At 25.1% G+C, this 16,389-nt stretch overlaps 1 protein-coding gene across 1 annotated transcript; it reads right to left on the reverse strand.

The window, feature by feature from the left end:
- Nucleotides 1-464: 464 nt before the first annotated feature.
- LOC130668835 (putative inorganic phosphate cotransporter) lies at nt 465-15,494 on the reverse strand. The gene is made up of 8 exons (XM_057471324.1): nt 15,123-15,494; nt 6,621-6,871; nt 6,289-6,540; nt 4,548-4,632; nt 4,075-4,292; nt 3,792-3,941; nt 1,278-1,410; nt 465-1,038 (listed from the first exon to the last, which is right to left on the reverse strand). Exons 1-8 carry the CDS (start codon nt 15,145-15,147, stop codon nt 593-595), a joined length of 1,560 nt encoding a protein of 519 aa, XP_057327307.1. The 5' UTR covers nt 15,148-15,494; the 3' UTR covers nt 465-592.
- Between the last annotated feature and the right edge of the window lie 895 nt (nt 15,495-16,389).

Genomic DNA, 16,389 nt, shown 5'->3' on the forward strand with positions numbered 1-16,389 from the left:
TTTTAAATAAATCGTATTAATACAGTAGACCTAAAGTATAAAAAAAAATATAAAAATTAAAATAAATTTAAAAACCGCTTATTGATTAATTTATTTAAGTAAAATAAATATATAAAGCTAAACAATTTATTATTAATGAAAATAAGAAGATGAAATATACGTAATATTATATTTAGTAGATAAAATTAATTTTTTATATTATTTTATTCTATTAAAAAAATAATAATACGTTTGCCTAAAATTTATTAAATAATGTGTATTGTCATAATTATTATTATTATTATTTTCTTTGCATTAAATATAATACGAAGACAATAAAATTATATTGAATGTTAACAATCTATTAACTTTGTAATTTTATTCCCAGATAAATAACAATGCAAATAAATTTAAATAAATACAAATTTTTTTTTTTATTTTTTTTTATTAAATTAATTTTTTTTTAGTTATTTTTTTTTACATAATTTTTTATTTATTTAAAATTGTGATGACATGTGTATTTACATTCATAAATTGCAAAAAAAAAAATACAATTATTTATTTATGTGAATAAAAATGATTTAAAATGGTATTTAAAAATAATAAAAAGTAATCAGTCCGATGATCTTTTATCATTTAACGATATAACTTCTTCATTATTTTTCGAATCATTTTTCATTAATTCTGGTATATTATTACTATCAGGACTATTCCATTTTTGTAATTCACCTGAACCAAAAATAGCAAATGTTATTGCACCGACAATATAAGTTACTGATAAAATCCAAAAAACAATAGACCATTGATGATAGGTTTGATTTTTATAAGTCAATCGACCGACCATAAAACTACTTAGATAACCACCGAGTGAACTGAGTGTATTGGCTAGTCCAAATATAGTACCAGAAAAATTAGGAGCAATATCGAGACCATTACCAAGATAACCAGCAGTCACAGCACCATTTATTGTTAATGCTATTGTAAATATTACAACAGATATAACTCGATCACAACCGAAATTTGCTTGAAGTATCATCAATAGTCCTGGTATTAGTACAGCTAAAAATAAAATAAATAAATAATGATTATAAATAATTCAATTGCTAACCCACATATTATTTTTTTTCTCATTGTCAATCTAAGGTAATAAATTGTTTAATAATTTATTCAAGACATGAAATGAGAACAGTTGACGATTATTTTAACTGAATAAATAAATAAATCTGGAGGTTGAAGTCATGTTGTAAAAAATAATAAAATAAAATGAATGAAATTTATTATTAAATAAAAATATTTACCAAATGTAGTGAATATTTTTCTGATTGCGGTAACTGAAAGTTTTCCTGAACGACGTAGATAATCTGCTAATGTTGATGTTGCCAGTGCGAAAACATACTTTCCTATGTAAGGTAGTGATGATAAAAGTCCATTCTAAGAAAAAAATATATAAATAGTTATTATTTGATATTAGACTTAATAATTTTTTGAAGATGAATGATTTTTACTAGAATTGGAAATTTTAATCTCGTTATTATGGGCTTTAGTAAATTTAAATTTTTATTAATCATCATAATAATATTGTGAGCATATAAATTTTCTGAGCAAGGGTCAAAAATTTATAAATTCAAATCAATTTATATATTTTTTTTACTACGTAAGCACATAACTTGCGCGAAAAAAATAAGAAAAAAAGAGGAAAAATGAAAAAAATGAAAATTTATTTATTCTACTCTTACACGGGATTCGAATTTTAAACTTCAAAATATCTCAACGGCTATTCAGTTTTTGAAAAAAGTATAAGGTACCTTTCTTGTAGAGAATTTAAAGCGCTACAAAAAAAGTCTTTTATAGTTTTACGCATAATTCAATATTTATAAATATATTTCCAAAAAACTTTCCATACTTTGATTATTGTAAAAATTCACTTTATAATTAAAAAAAACAAATAGTAGTGCGTCAGATATGAATTCTGGTGATTTCTTATCAGGTAGGTTAAGGTTTCTTGTTTTTTTTCAATAACCTATTACTAATTAAAAATAACAATAAAAGTCCGATTTTTTTTTGTAATCTTATTAGCTCATTTCATAGTAATTTTAGGAGTTAACAATTTAATGATTTTTTCTTAATTTATATTAAAAATAAGGTGGCCGAATATAGATACAAGAAAATTAGGTGGCCAATAAAAGAGGTCTAGGCAGGTATATTCACTAAGTACTCTAGTTCATAAAACAATCGTTAATGTAAAATTTTCGAAAAAACACGGAAATAATTAAAAACGTTTGGAATACAGTTTCGTCGCTTTTTCGAATAATTATATGGAATTTTTGAGCTCCTGTAATGGTCTCAGCTGTATTGTATAGCAAATCTAATGTTTCTTTTGCTTCAAAATAGTTGCTTCTTAATAAATAAAAGCATTTATTATAACTGCTTATAAATAGCATTAACGTTTACTTACTGCTTTTAAATCCCTACTCAGAACAAAAAAATATCGATATCAATTTATAATATACAAGAAAAATAAGTGTACAGTGTCAAAAATCGGTACTGATAATAATGTATAGCGAAAAAAAATAGTAATTATGGAAGGCCCACCACCAGACCGGGCTTAAAAGTTGCAGTATGGAGAGAAGTTTAAGATAGAAAATTTTCAAAAAAATCGAAGGATACATTTTTTTTTAGAAACACGGTTGAAAACTTAAAATTCAAAAATCTCGATTTAAAACATTTTGTATATTTGTTTTGTATTTTTTGCTGTAAAGGCCATCTAAAAAAGAAAATTTTGAAAAAAAATCCATTGAATTTCGACCATTATTACGAAAGTTATGATCAAAAAACCAGAAAAAGAGCGGTTTTTTTGAAAATTCGATATTTTTTGAACCATTGATCAAAAAAATCTCCAATTTTACCAGGGAGCCTCTTTTGAGGGGTACTAAAAAATACCAAAAAATTAAGAAAATCGGAAAAATCAATTTTTGAAACCGTCCGATTAAGCGTGGAATGCCCCATGTTCTTTTTTTTTTTTTTTGTAATAATTGATTTGATAAGAAAAAAAAAATCCGAAAACTTTTAATTGTCTTCTAATTTCAAGATCATGAATAAATATACTTTTAAGAAGTTTTAATTATTTCATGAATTCTATGCACGGAAAAAAATGAACTCGATAAATTGAGAAACGACAAGTAATATAATAATAAAGTGATAAGTAAAACTATCATTCTAAATAGTAATTTTTTAATTTATAATAAAAACGTAAACAATCATAGGATAAATATTAAAATTTATTGTTTATGTCGTAAAAATTAGTATTTGAACTTTAAAAATCGTAACTTAAACATTAAAAATTTATGACGCGTACTATAAAATTTATTGTTTGGAATCTTAAAATTTCCTATATTGACCTCCAGGTTCCGCGTTATAATTTCAAACACTAAATTTTAAAGTTTATTTTTTTCCGTGTGTCATAGTAAATTTACTTTCCAATAATTTATCACGAGATTTAGTTAAAAATATTAACAATTAACAAAGTTACAGCAATTTTTGCAAAAAGTCACTTTTTAATTTTTTTGTCGACTTTTTTTTTTTTAAACTAAAATTTATAATATACGATAAAAATCAATTCTAGCTTTTATACAAGATTTCAAATTACCAAAGATTAAATTGAAGAGACATCATTAGTAAGATGGCCTATTATTTAAATTCTATGATTATTCATTTACAAAATTAATTTTGCTTTATCTAATTAATTTTTTTTTCTATTCCGAATTTTGTTTAAATATATCATTAAAAATATAAGTATATTAAAGATAACATACCGCTTTAATATTAAAGTTTAAAATATATTTAAAATAAGTAGGAAGTTGATTGACAACAGTAAAGTATCCAAAGACGCTGCATCCATGAGTAATAATAATCGCCCAAACAGGTAGTGACGTAAAAATAAACTTCCAAGGAACAGCATGAACCTAAAAAAAAATATCAACAAAATGATGATAACAATTTTATATGAAAATTATGCAACGTCTTTATGTTACATGAATAATTGATATCAGTAATCGGAATAAAAATACTAAATAAATGATCAAGAGTTATTTATACCTTCTTTGAAGACGTTGTACCAATAGATTCTTCAATAAATCTTCTCTCTTCATTAGTAATTCTAGGATGTTTTGCTGGAGAATCATAGACAAGAGTAAACCAGGCGATGCTCCAGATAATGCTTATTCCACCGGTTAGATAGAAAACAGATTCCCAGCCAACTGATGCTATTAGAAAGCCACAGATTGGCATAGTAATTGCAGCACCAAGTGATGAAGCTACAAAACAATAAAAAAAAATAAATAAATAAAAATATGAATATTAATATTTAATAAGTTGTGGTACAATTTATCTATGTGGTACTTAAAAATATTACACCCATATTTAAATTCTATTTGATTGATCTAAATTACACTGATCTCATGGCTCGTTATAGTATTTTCCACCAATCAGAATGATGGGTCAACGATACAGTGTGTGAGTGTGATGGGCATTGATGACGGATAATTATTGTTCATTATCTTCCAACTAACCCATCATATTTGAGATGAACTTGCTTCTTTCTGTTGGAGGAATCCAAAGGGATGTCATTGGATGTATAGCTGGCCAAGTTGCACCCTAAAATTTTGTTTTTTTAATTTAATATTTTACATGATTTTCAATTAGAGCGAGAAACTTAAAATCTTTATTCAATTTTTCATAAAAAAAATTATTAGCTCTTGGTACCGACCAATTGACGGAAATTCATCTTAACATTTTTGTACTTTTAAAAGTATATGGGGTAGAGGTACCGTTTTTGGCCACTTCAGGACCAGTTTTGGACAATTGAAAAATTAAAATAAAATAATTTGTAAAAGACGTAATGGCATAATTAATTTTTTAAATGCGTACAAAGATACTTTTATCATACTGTTACAATGGAAATTTTATTTTATACTTTTTTATTAATTGAAATTAAGTATTAAGTGTCCAAAAATGGAGCAGTGGCCACAAATGATACTTCTGTCTTATGTGCAGTATAAAAATCGTGGAGATTATTTGAGGTAAGAAAATTTCATTTTTTAAATCTTGTGAGAGTAGAGTTCTGGTTAAAAAATCCGATTCAGTTTAATAGGATTTGCTGGGAAATTACTGATAAAATCTTATTGAAATGAATCGAAAATTTCCGATTGAAACCGATTAAAAAACTCTGAATGGGAATTGATGGATTTCTTAACCAGAGGCATCCAATGCTAAGCGTTCGAGGTGTGAAATAACTTAATCTTTTTTTTTAATAAAGTATGCATACACCAATAAAATTTAATAATAGTAATATTGTATTAATGATAGAAAATTACATAACAACTAAAAATAGTTTTGAGAAATTACACTAACGGTATTATTTCCGGTATCTTAACAAACAAATAAAATATAGCATGAATAAAATAAAGCTGGTATATGTTTGAAAGTGTTTTTACTCATTTTTTATTCTGCACAGAAAAAAAAAAAGATTTATTGGTGCAAAAAATGTTTACTTACCTCAAGAAATTTTTCGCATTATGAGTCGAAAACAAAATTTTTTAGGGCGAAAAAAATTTCTTGGGCCAGTTATTTTTTTCTCATCCTAAAAAAATTTTCGTTTTTAATCCATAATGCAAAATATTTCTTGCGCCAAAAAATTATATTTTTTTCTGTGTGGATATTTTGCCGTACGTCGATAATTATACGTTACACGAAAAAAAATAGGTGCTGCAACAGGACGCAGTTCTGTGGGAGCAACTGGATAAAATCATGTTACAGCAACAGGACACATCCTGTGAGAGCAACAGGATAACATCCTGTTGTAGCAACAGCATAAGAAACAAGTTTCATGTAACAATTTTTTTTGTCATTATAGTAAAATTTCAAAATTTAAAAAGAAATTCAGTTTGGAAAAAAATTCAAATTTAAAAAAAAATTTCTTTCATCACTATAAGAAGCATACAAATTTTGAACAATACTTTTTTGTCAGTATGAAAAAAATTCCAATTTTGAAAAAAAAATTTTTTTTGCAGTCTTATACTTTGTAAATAATCAGGCCCGCGCTTGCGCACGGATTTTGTCCTGTTACTCCCTCAGGATGTTTCGTGTTGCTGTAACATGAAAATCCTGTTGCAGCGCTTTTTTTTCCATGTAGTGGATAACAAATCATGTTATTAAAATTTCATAATAAAAAATTAATTTTTTTTTTATTTTTGTAGGTATGAAGAAATGAAAGTATTAAAAAAAAATATTAATGTATAATAAATATCATACCAACATGAAACCCAAAATAATTCTTAGACCAGCAACAAATTTATACCCAAATGTAGCAGAAATTGGTGTAAGAAGAGTTACAATACTTGAAATAAGCATTGAATATCCAAAAACTCTTTTAGCACCAATAACTTCAGCCAAACGTCCTCCTGGTAATTCAGTACAAATATATCCCCAAAAAAATGCACCCAAAATAAAATTCACTTGATATTCATCCCAAGCATACCTCGTTTGTGGTCTTTCGTCAGGTACCTAATATATAGTATTATATAAATTTATTTTTATTAAATATTTTTTAATTATGAAAAAAAAAAAAATAAATAATTTCTTACCCTCTCCGTCATTTGCGTCGCATTATTTATATCATCCATATTTTCTAAGTCTCTAATTGTACTGTTATTAATAGCAGTGGAAATAAAAGTTCCCGAGCACTCATGATTAACATCAGATAAATTGGAATGTGATGTCTTATTTGGAATTACCATTGCAACTATTGCAATTGTTAAATTTACTCTTAACATATAATTGAGCATAAAGCCGAGTATCACCATAATATTTAATACTTGACGACATGTTAATCGATCTGTAAGTAATTATTTATAATAATTTAATTGCGATATAATTTATTAGGGTAGTTCAAAAAAACTTTTCATTTTTTTTTCTCTATTACCCCCTGAAACTTTAGTGGTTGCTGAGAAAACAATCTTCCCAAAAGACGGGCTCTTTAGCTCAACCCCTAGCAGACCTGATTTACCGTAAATTTACGGTAATTTTACCGCAAACCTACCGTAGAATACCGTAAAATTCGAGTAGATTTACCGTAAATTACGGTAAACCCACCGTAAATTACGATAAACCAACCGTAAGTTACGGTAAACCCACCGTAAATTACGGTGGGTTTACCGCAAATTTACCGTCGAATACGATAAATCTACCGTAAAAACTTCGGGTGGATTACCGAATTACCGTAATTTACGGTGGATTACCGTATTTCCGTATTTTACGGTAAATCCACCGTAAATAACGGTAAAACCACCGTAAATTACGGTAAATCCACCGTAAAATACGGTAAATCGGTATTTTACGGTGGATCACCGTAATTTACGGTGGGTTTACCGTAATTTGGGTCCGTTAGGGACTCTAAGAAATTGCTATTTTAATTTTAATTTCCCATCCAATTAATATTAAAAAATTTATTTTTTTATTAAAAGTTTAATTATTCGTAAGCTACTGAATATTTCTGAAATTTATGCATAGTTCTTTAAACCTGATCTCTCAAGCTCTACAAAACCCTATGACAAGTCATAATTATTATAATAAAAACGCCAATTGAAGCTATTATACTGACATAGTAAAAATACCCATGTCAATAAAGAAATTCCAGCAATGATAACAGAGGAATTTTTCCATGTCTACGTGGAAATTTTTCCAATGGCAACATGGAAGATATTCCTATAATATATGGGTAAAATTCCCATAAAATATGGTTATATTCCCATTTTTCTCTAGTAAAATTTCCCATGTTAATAAAGCAAAATTTGTTATGTCAACAAGGGAATTTCTCCTGAGTAAAATTGGAAAAATTCCCATATTTTTCTCTCCGTGTGGGAAATTAAGATTAAAATAGCGATCTCTTAAAGTTGAGCTAGAGAGCCCGTCTTTTGGAAAGATTTTTTTCTCGGCAACCACTAACGTTTCAGGAGGTAAGAGCAAAAAAAAATAGAAAATTTTTTTTGAATCACCCTATTAATTATACATTTAACTAATTAATGAACAAAAGATTTTTTTGTTGCCGAATACTTTTTAGACTGAAAAATTTTGCTGAGCAAATTTGATTGAATGCAGAGCGGATGATGTTTTATGTATTAAATCCCTTTGAAGTTAAATTCACTTCGAAGGGGAGTTCATTTTAATATGAAAACTTCAAATCCGAGTGAATGTGGATTAAAATAAAATCCAGATCACTTTGTAATCATTTCGTTGAAAGAAAAACTTCCTATTTACTCCGTAGGCGGAGTGATTTTTTTTAAAGACTCCGAAACTCCGAGTGACGGAGAAAATCCGAATTTAAATAATATCCGTTATCACTTCGAATTCACTTCCAATTTTTTAGTGTAACAGTTACAGCATAAACATTGAGAATTAATTTTTTTCGATACAAAATTCTATATAAATATTATTTTTACCATGGTAAAAAAAAAGTTAATTTGATCTTAAGAGAAAATTTGAAAAGTGTATTTTTTCTGAGAGAATTGATAAGAAAAAAAGTGAAATTACTTTAACATATTTCTCAATAAACTATCAACTAAAAATATCTAGATATTTTTCGTCGCACTCATACAGATTAGATTTACGGAAATTATTCGAAGCTTTTATTAATTGCTAATAGCTATAGAAGTAATACCATGAGAAGCTTATAAATTATCATAGTTTCCTATGTTTCATATGATAGATTACTATCAGAAAAAATACAAATCCTCCGATTCTCATGATTTTTCGATCGATTTCTATGGGCTCCATAGCGGATATCCGCCTGAGTTTTGTTTGGCAGTGAAACCATAAAAATGTTGGCAGTAACTTGTGTTTTACCTAATTCGTATAGTAAATTAATAGATAAAATTAATATTATTGAAACGTTTCGACTATTGGATTAGTGCCATTTATATTAATATTTATAAAACACAAATTATTAAATTTAATTGAGCAATTTAAACATCATAATTAAATATATCTATATCACTGATTATGAATGAATCCGATTGAAATAATTGTGAGTAATGAAATGATGATAAGAAAAATAATTGATATAAATGTAGACCAATTAAGAAGATGAGGAATTAAAAAAAAAAAATATCAAGTTGGCTGTCTTTAGCTATTTAACATCATCTGTGTAATAAGTTTACTGTACATCTACTGCTAAACTTTTTTATATCATTTTCTCTTTACATATATATATATATATATATATATATATATATATATATATATATATATATATATATATATCTCTATTAATAGTTGGCAAAGCCTCGTAATGTGTTTAGGGCCGAGGCCAGTTTTATTTCTGATTAAATCTGATGAGAACTTACTATTACTCCTGACCGGATGAAGAAACTTACAGGAAGTTGTAAACCAATTATTCTATCAGTTAATTTTTTTTTTTTGTTTTTTTAATCATGATGTGTTTATTTACAATTGAGGTATTGAATACATTGTTGTTTAATATAAATACTATACTAACTGTGTAACAGTTTTATGATTATCAGTTTATACTTTTTAACGGTATAAAAATTTTTATTATTTGAAAATTCTTTGAATATTAAAAAATAACGGAATTTATTTATTTTTTTAAATAATTGGTAATTTAGAATTTTTAATTTAATTATCAGTAATGTTGGTGATGTAATTATTTTTGTGTAATGATTGTGTAACGTGCTGATATTCACCATTTAATTATCAGTGGTAAATTGTCAAGGATAAAAAATATTTCATTGTCACTTTTTTGTTTGGATTTATTTTTTGAATTGTGGTTTCTAGAGAAATAAATTCTGCGGTATTTGTGTATTGTTCAAAACAGTTGTATAGATACACATATTAATTAAGTAATTAAGGAAACAATATTATTATGTGAATGAAAACAAAATTTAAAATTATTATTGCATTTTTTTTTGTTAAATTTTAAACAACAAAAAAGCTATGGATTAATTTGTCTTGACTATAAATAAATTATTACTTAATTTGTTGTTTTGCTAAAATATTTTATTTATAAATAGGAATTTAACATGCATAAATGTTTTATAAACAGTAAATAATTTTACGTAAATTCCTTTTTTTTTTACGTCAAAAATAAAAACAAATTTTTTTAATTTTGTAAATTCATTTATAAATAAGATAAAAGTGATATAACTTTTTTTGATTAAATTTTTACAGCATTTTATACAAAAACAAAAAATAATATTTTTAAGAAGAAAATACATATTTTTAATTCGAGATTTTATTTTCTTGATACGCTAGTAAATTGATTAATATCGTTTTTTCTGTTCTTTTTTTTGTGCTGCTGACGTAGTGAGAAGCAAAGTGATTAGCTTTGGTTATTAATTGAAAAAATTCTAAAATTATATACTATAAACGTCAATTTTTTATATAAATTTCAAACCTCTTAGAGCTCGAAAAAAGTTATGTCTTGTCTTGTAGCACGAAAATTCAAAAAATAAAAATAATTTAAAAAATCATCTAACTTAAATTTTTGTTTACGTTAGTTCAGTGTTGATGAGATGCATGAATTTGGGCAGAAGTAAATATAAATAATTGAAATGAAGAGTTAAAAGAGTTTTGAGTTAGATTACAACGTCGAAGTATGAAATATCCAAGAAAAATTAAGAAAACGAGAATTTTTTTATCGTTTTGTGGACGATGTTTCCTAAACCCTCCAACCGACTACGATGAATTATGCGGTGATCACAAGAAAATGTTGAAGACGAAAATTTAGTGTAATTTTTTAAATAATTCGTCAATTACATTATGTGCTATTCAGGAAAAATAAGATGAATTGTTATTGTTGAAACTTTTTAGTAAATGATATCTCTTGAACGAATAAACCGATTATGATGGTTCTTTTAGCAATTGACGCGTTATTATGCCAACATCTATGGGGCTGATTAGATTTTGGAGTCGATTCATCAAGTCGTTCTTGCGGCAATTGACGAATTTTTTAAGCTACAGTTAATTAAACTTTAACATTGATCAATCATGTCAATTCAGAAATATTTGAAAAAAACCGTTTTTCACCATTTCTTTCTCCAACGATATCTCTTAAACAAATTAACTGCTTTAGGTGGTTTGTACGGCAATCGCCGCGTTTCATCAAGTTCTAGAGTAGATTAGATTTTAGAATCGATCCATCAAATCGTTTTTGAGAAATTTGATAAAAGCTGAAATTAAAAAAATTTTTTTTCCGTATTTTTCATTTTTTTCAGTCTATTTAATCGAATGATCTGAAATTCTGAGGAAAGTTGACGGCTGACAAGCTCCTTCGATTGCCGCAAGAACTATTTAAATCGGATAATTCATTTAAAGCCATAGAAAGTTTACACACGCACACACATGCACCCGGACATCATTCTGAAAATAGAATAGCTTCCGAGGACCTCAAAACGTCGATATCTGAAGAAATTCTGATTTTCGAAAATCTGAGGGAAAACAATAACTTTTCGAATTTTTTGAAAACCTTCGATTTTCTTAGCGAGAAGTTAAAAATTTTTTAAATTCATTTCTGATCGTAACTTCCCGGGTCAAAAATAAAACTTGATTCAGGCTCGCTTCGCCTTATTTTCTTTTGAAGTTATCGATTTGCCGACGATTTTTTGATAAGATCTCGACTTCATCGACTTAAATTTCATTTTTTTCAACTTTTTGAACTTTTTTCATCTTAGTTTCAACTTATTCGTCTTTACTTTGAGCACGATAGTCATTCACATTACTTTTGACTTGTTAAACCAAGTCGAAAAACTTAATATATTTCATACCTCCGTAAAAAAAGTCGAGTTTGTCTTGTGAAAAACGGCTCCAAATTTCGACTTGGTAAACCAAGTCTAAATCAAGTTTTATTTTTGACCCGGGTTATTTAGTTGAATTTATAGAAATAAGTAAAAACATTTCTAGTAGAATAATTTTTCAAAATAATTTATTAAAAAAAATATTATTATTGTGATAATTTAATTATTTTTAGTATAATAATAAAATTCTTAAAAATTAATATTTAATTTCTTGTCTAAAAATAAATAAAATATATTTATTATGCGTAAATAACTTGAATAAAGACTTTATGGGACATAGTCACGGACCGAAATTAAATATGAAAAAAGGATCAATAAGATCCCTATTCCAAGAACTGCGTTTATATTTTTGTGACCTAGATTCTGTGTAGTGAAACTGATGAAAGGGATATCAGGGTCATATCATAAACTTTTGAAGGGTATTGTACGATGTATATACAATAATGCAAATGGCCTGAGTGAAGGACTTTTGCCAGTCTACCCATACCTGATAGGGTCAAACCAGCTTTAACTTGATTTATAATATGTTACAAACTTATAAATTATTTTGCTGAATATAATAGTTAAGCTAAGATTATACCCGCATTTATTCAGCTACCACTTGATTGATACCATCAAATATCTAATCGTATTAATTTTATTTTTTAAAAACCAGGTTCACGATTCAAATGAACCAAAAATATATCAACAATGGCATTAATTTTTATAAAAAGAATTTATTCATCGTATTTTTAAATTTTTGTAGAAAAGTTTTTGTAAAACTTGTAAATTTTATAAAAAGATTTTTTTACGGGTATTGATGCCATAGTGGCATATTTTAGTAACAAATACTGTTGTAAAGGCATAAAGGCTTATAAAAATTTATTTCTTCTATTGTTTATCCAAAAACAAAAAAAAAAATATAAATTTTACTCAATTTTAATTTTTTTTACGTATTTATAGTTTCTGGGATTTGTACCATAATAGACTCATAAATTTTATAAACAATAAATGTATTCATAAGTCTTTTTAATTTTTAATTGTTAACAATAAATAAATATTAATAAATTATATATGTATCACTTTTTTTTAACGACAATTGTTATAAATTCTGAGGAAAAAACTTGAATTTAAATTTATTAAAATTTTTCTAATTACAAATAATTAACAAAGAAGGAAAAATATCGTAATTTATACATTTTTTTCCTGCAGTAATTTTTTTATGTCAACTCAGAGTAAGATTTATCTGGTTTTTATCGACTCATCTACTGATTTAATATCACTGTAATTATTTAATAAGACTATTAAAGTGAAATGAATCATTCATTTAATAATTTTATTATTATTACTGGTTCCTCTATGCAAAAATTAATCTCGCTTATTTTTTTTAGCTGTTCATTCTCTTGGCCCGAAATAATATTCAACTTGATATTAAAATATTATGTATAAGACATAAAATACTGACCGAAATACTTTCAAAAAGTGAAATATTATTTATTCAATAATTTATTTTAATTATCCAGAAAATCATGATATTAAGATTGAAAATAATCATTTCTTTATTTATGTGAAAATTGGTAATTGCCAACAAGAAATTAATTTTTTTCCAAGTTAAATATTTAATTGATTAAAATAATTATTTAATAATGTGTATAACATGTTGAGGAAAATATATATAATTTTCGTTAAGGAAAAGTAGACCAGTATGAACGGGATTTTTATTATCAGGTACTTAAGTCAGTCAAAGGATGTCTTCGGCATCATCTGAATAATTCCAATGCATAACAATTTGTTATGCTTTAAATTGCAAACATATTTTTTTAATATATATATTTACATTTAGGAAAATAAAGAGCAGTTATAAGATTTCAATGCTAAATAATTTTTAAAAAATAAGTCAGTCCTTGAAAATTTTTTTTAAAGAAACGCATTTTTAATAACAAAAAAAAAAAAAATAATAATAATAAAAATTTATGAATAAACATTTTTAATTTATGATTACTATTGCCAATTTTCAAAAATTATTTATTTTGAATTGTATTTATAACTTAGAAAAAAATAAAAAATTTATTTACTATTTAATTTTAGAAAAATTTTTTGCAATAAAAATTACTTTAGTAATAAATTCAATATTTCTCTTTTTTCGTACATAAATACTTTCAAAAAAAAAGTCAAATGAAGGGAAAGAAACAAATTAATGTGTATTTTTGTCGTAATGATAATTATAATTACCTACTCAATGACAAAAATATACACGTATTCATTTTTTCTTCAATGTTAAGTCAGACAAAGTAGTTTCAACAAAGAACAAGAGGATATCAAGTCATTAATCACGAATGATAACAAAACAAATTATAAAACAATTGATAGTAATTAACTAATAGTGATAACTTTTTTTTTTGTAACATTTCGTATGAAAACATCGAATACTTTTTTTTTTAAAACTATTTTTAAGTTACTAATGATTTATGAGTAATAATCAAATTTTAATGAATAATCAGTCATGAAATTATCTTGAAATTTTTACGGTTGAATTTTAAATTTACTGAGGAAAAATAAAAAAAAAAAACATAAAAATTGTATTTAAAAAATAGATTATCAGTAGAGTAATTACTTAAGTAATTACTTTTCGTCACAGCAATAATTTTTAAATAAAATTTTATAAAATTACTTGTAGTAATAGATACTATTGTTGAATACAGATAAATTATTCAATAAGAATAATAAATAGTAAAACAAGTAGACGTAAGTTCAATTGTCTGTACAAGCAAAGACCTTCAGAGGTATTTCAAAAATAATTAAGAAATCAGTCAGCAAATTAATTAATAAATTAACAATGGATCTATCGAATCATTTACAATTGTCAACCTTCTAAATAATTATAATATAAATGGCGCGTATTGCTTGTACACTTTTCAATTTTCTCAAAGAAGGCTAAAAAGTATATATATATATATATATAAATATGTAACACGGTAAAGTTTAAGTGTTAAAGAGAAATGTCGCGTGAGATATTTAATGTGTGTAGTGAATGCAAAATTCTTACAAGAATTTAAATTGCTAAACACGGAACTGCAATCGCTGACTTTGAAGTTTGCACTGTTCTGTGTCATCGAACTATATATACATATATTTATAAATCTAATACTAAACAATAAATTTTAAGATTACCAAAAAATAATATCAACTTTAAATATTAGAATTATTTTTAAAAAATTAAATAAAATTTTTTAATTTTCAAAAAAGATTTTTTTTTAAATTTTTTAATTAATAATTTTTTAAAACAATTAAAATTCTTACCTGTTATAGTACGAAGTGATGCCATTTAAAATAATTAAAAAAAAAAAACTTAATTTAATTATTTTATTTTTTTTTTTTTGTAATTAACACTTAATACTTTGAAATCATAAATAACATCAATAAAATAAGAAAATAATCACTTTGTAAAATATAAATATTAAAAAAAAAAAAAAAAAAAAAAAAAAAAATTAAAATAAACTAAATTTAAAAAGTAGAGTTATATTTTGTGATAATGCTCTCGAAATCATCAGCAATAGCACAAGCACGCGAATAGGATATAATAAATGTGCCAACTTTTGCACAAGTATTATATTAACAGTACGAGAGTCAACTACTAAATAAACTGTGAGCCGGCTGCTAGCGTGTTTTGTACTGAGCCCAAGTTCTTATATATCAAGAGACTCACAGAGGTATATATATACATACAAATATAAGGAGAAACGTCGGCGTAAAAGACTCAGTGTTATATATTATATTGGTGAGAAGAGAGAAGATTCCGATGTTGTTATATTTTATTCATTACTTCAGTATATATTATAAAAAAAAATATATATATAGATAGTTGAATAGTTTAATTAAAATAACGTTAGAAAGATAAATCATAATATTAATGTCTGATGAACGGACACTACTGTTGAACTTAAATATAAATTTATATTTTTTTTTCTTCACAGACTCATATATTTCGACATTGTCTTCTATTGGACCTTTACCTTTCTTTTAATATTATACAATGATATAATTTATAACGAATAAAAATCAACCTGACCTATAACTTCATTTAACTTTCTAATAGTAATTAGAGTGAACGAGTTGAAGAGTTTTTAATTAAAATTTAATTTAATTTAAATATTTGTCTTTTATTTATTTTATTTTTAAAATTTAAAAAAATATATTTGCAATAGGCTAAATAATTGCTTTATTAATTACATACAATTACGTTTAATTATGTATGATTGTATGTAATTGATCTGATGTACGTAATAATGTATTATTTTATATATTACTATCATATACATATGGATATATGCAATGATATTTAGTTAATTTCTATGACATAATTGTTTATAGTGAAAAAAATATTAAATTATTTTTTTAGATAATAATTTTTTAATGATAAAAAAACAACAATTTTTAGTTTCTAAAAATTAATGATACGAAATTATTGTATTTAGAAATAATAACAATATTTAATAAATTATTAAATAATCAGATCTGATTATTTAATAGAATGGTCAATTATTACCTTTGTAATTATGTATATTAA

The sequence above is a fragment of the Microplitis mediator genome, chromosome 5 (genome assembly GCF_029852145.1).
Source record: "Microplitis mediator isolate UGA2020A chromosome 5, iyMicMedi2.1, whole genome shotgun sequence".
NCBI classification, from domain to species: Eukaryota; Metazoa; Arthropoda; class Insecta; order Hymenoptera; family Braconidae; genus Microplitis; species Microplitis mediator.

Excerpts from the sequence above, each read along its gene's own strand:
- LOC130668835 (XM_057471324.1), bottom strand. The coding sequence starts at position 15,147 with ATGGCATCACTTCGTACTATAACAG. Across the intron at positions 6,541-6,620 it reads CGACGCAAATGACGGAGAGG|GTACCTGACGAAAGACCACA; the intron begins GTAAGAAATTAT and ends ACTATATATTAG. Across the intron at positions 4,633-6,288 it reads TTATTTTGGGTTTCATGTTG|GGTGCAACTTGGCCAGCTAT; the intron begins GTATGATATTTA and ends ACAAAATTTTAG.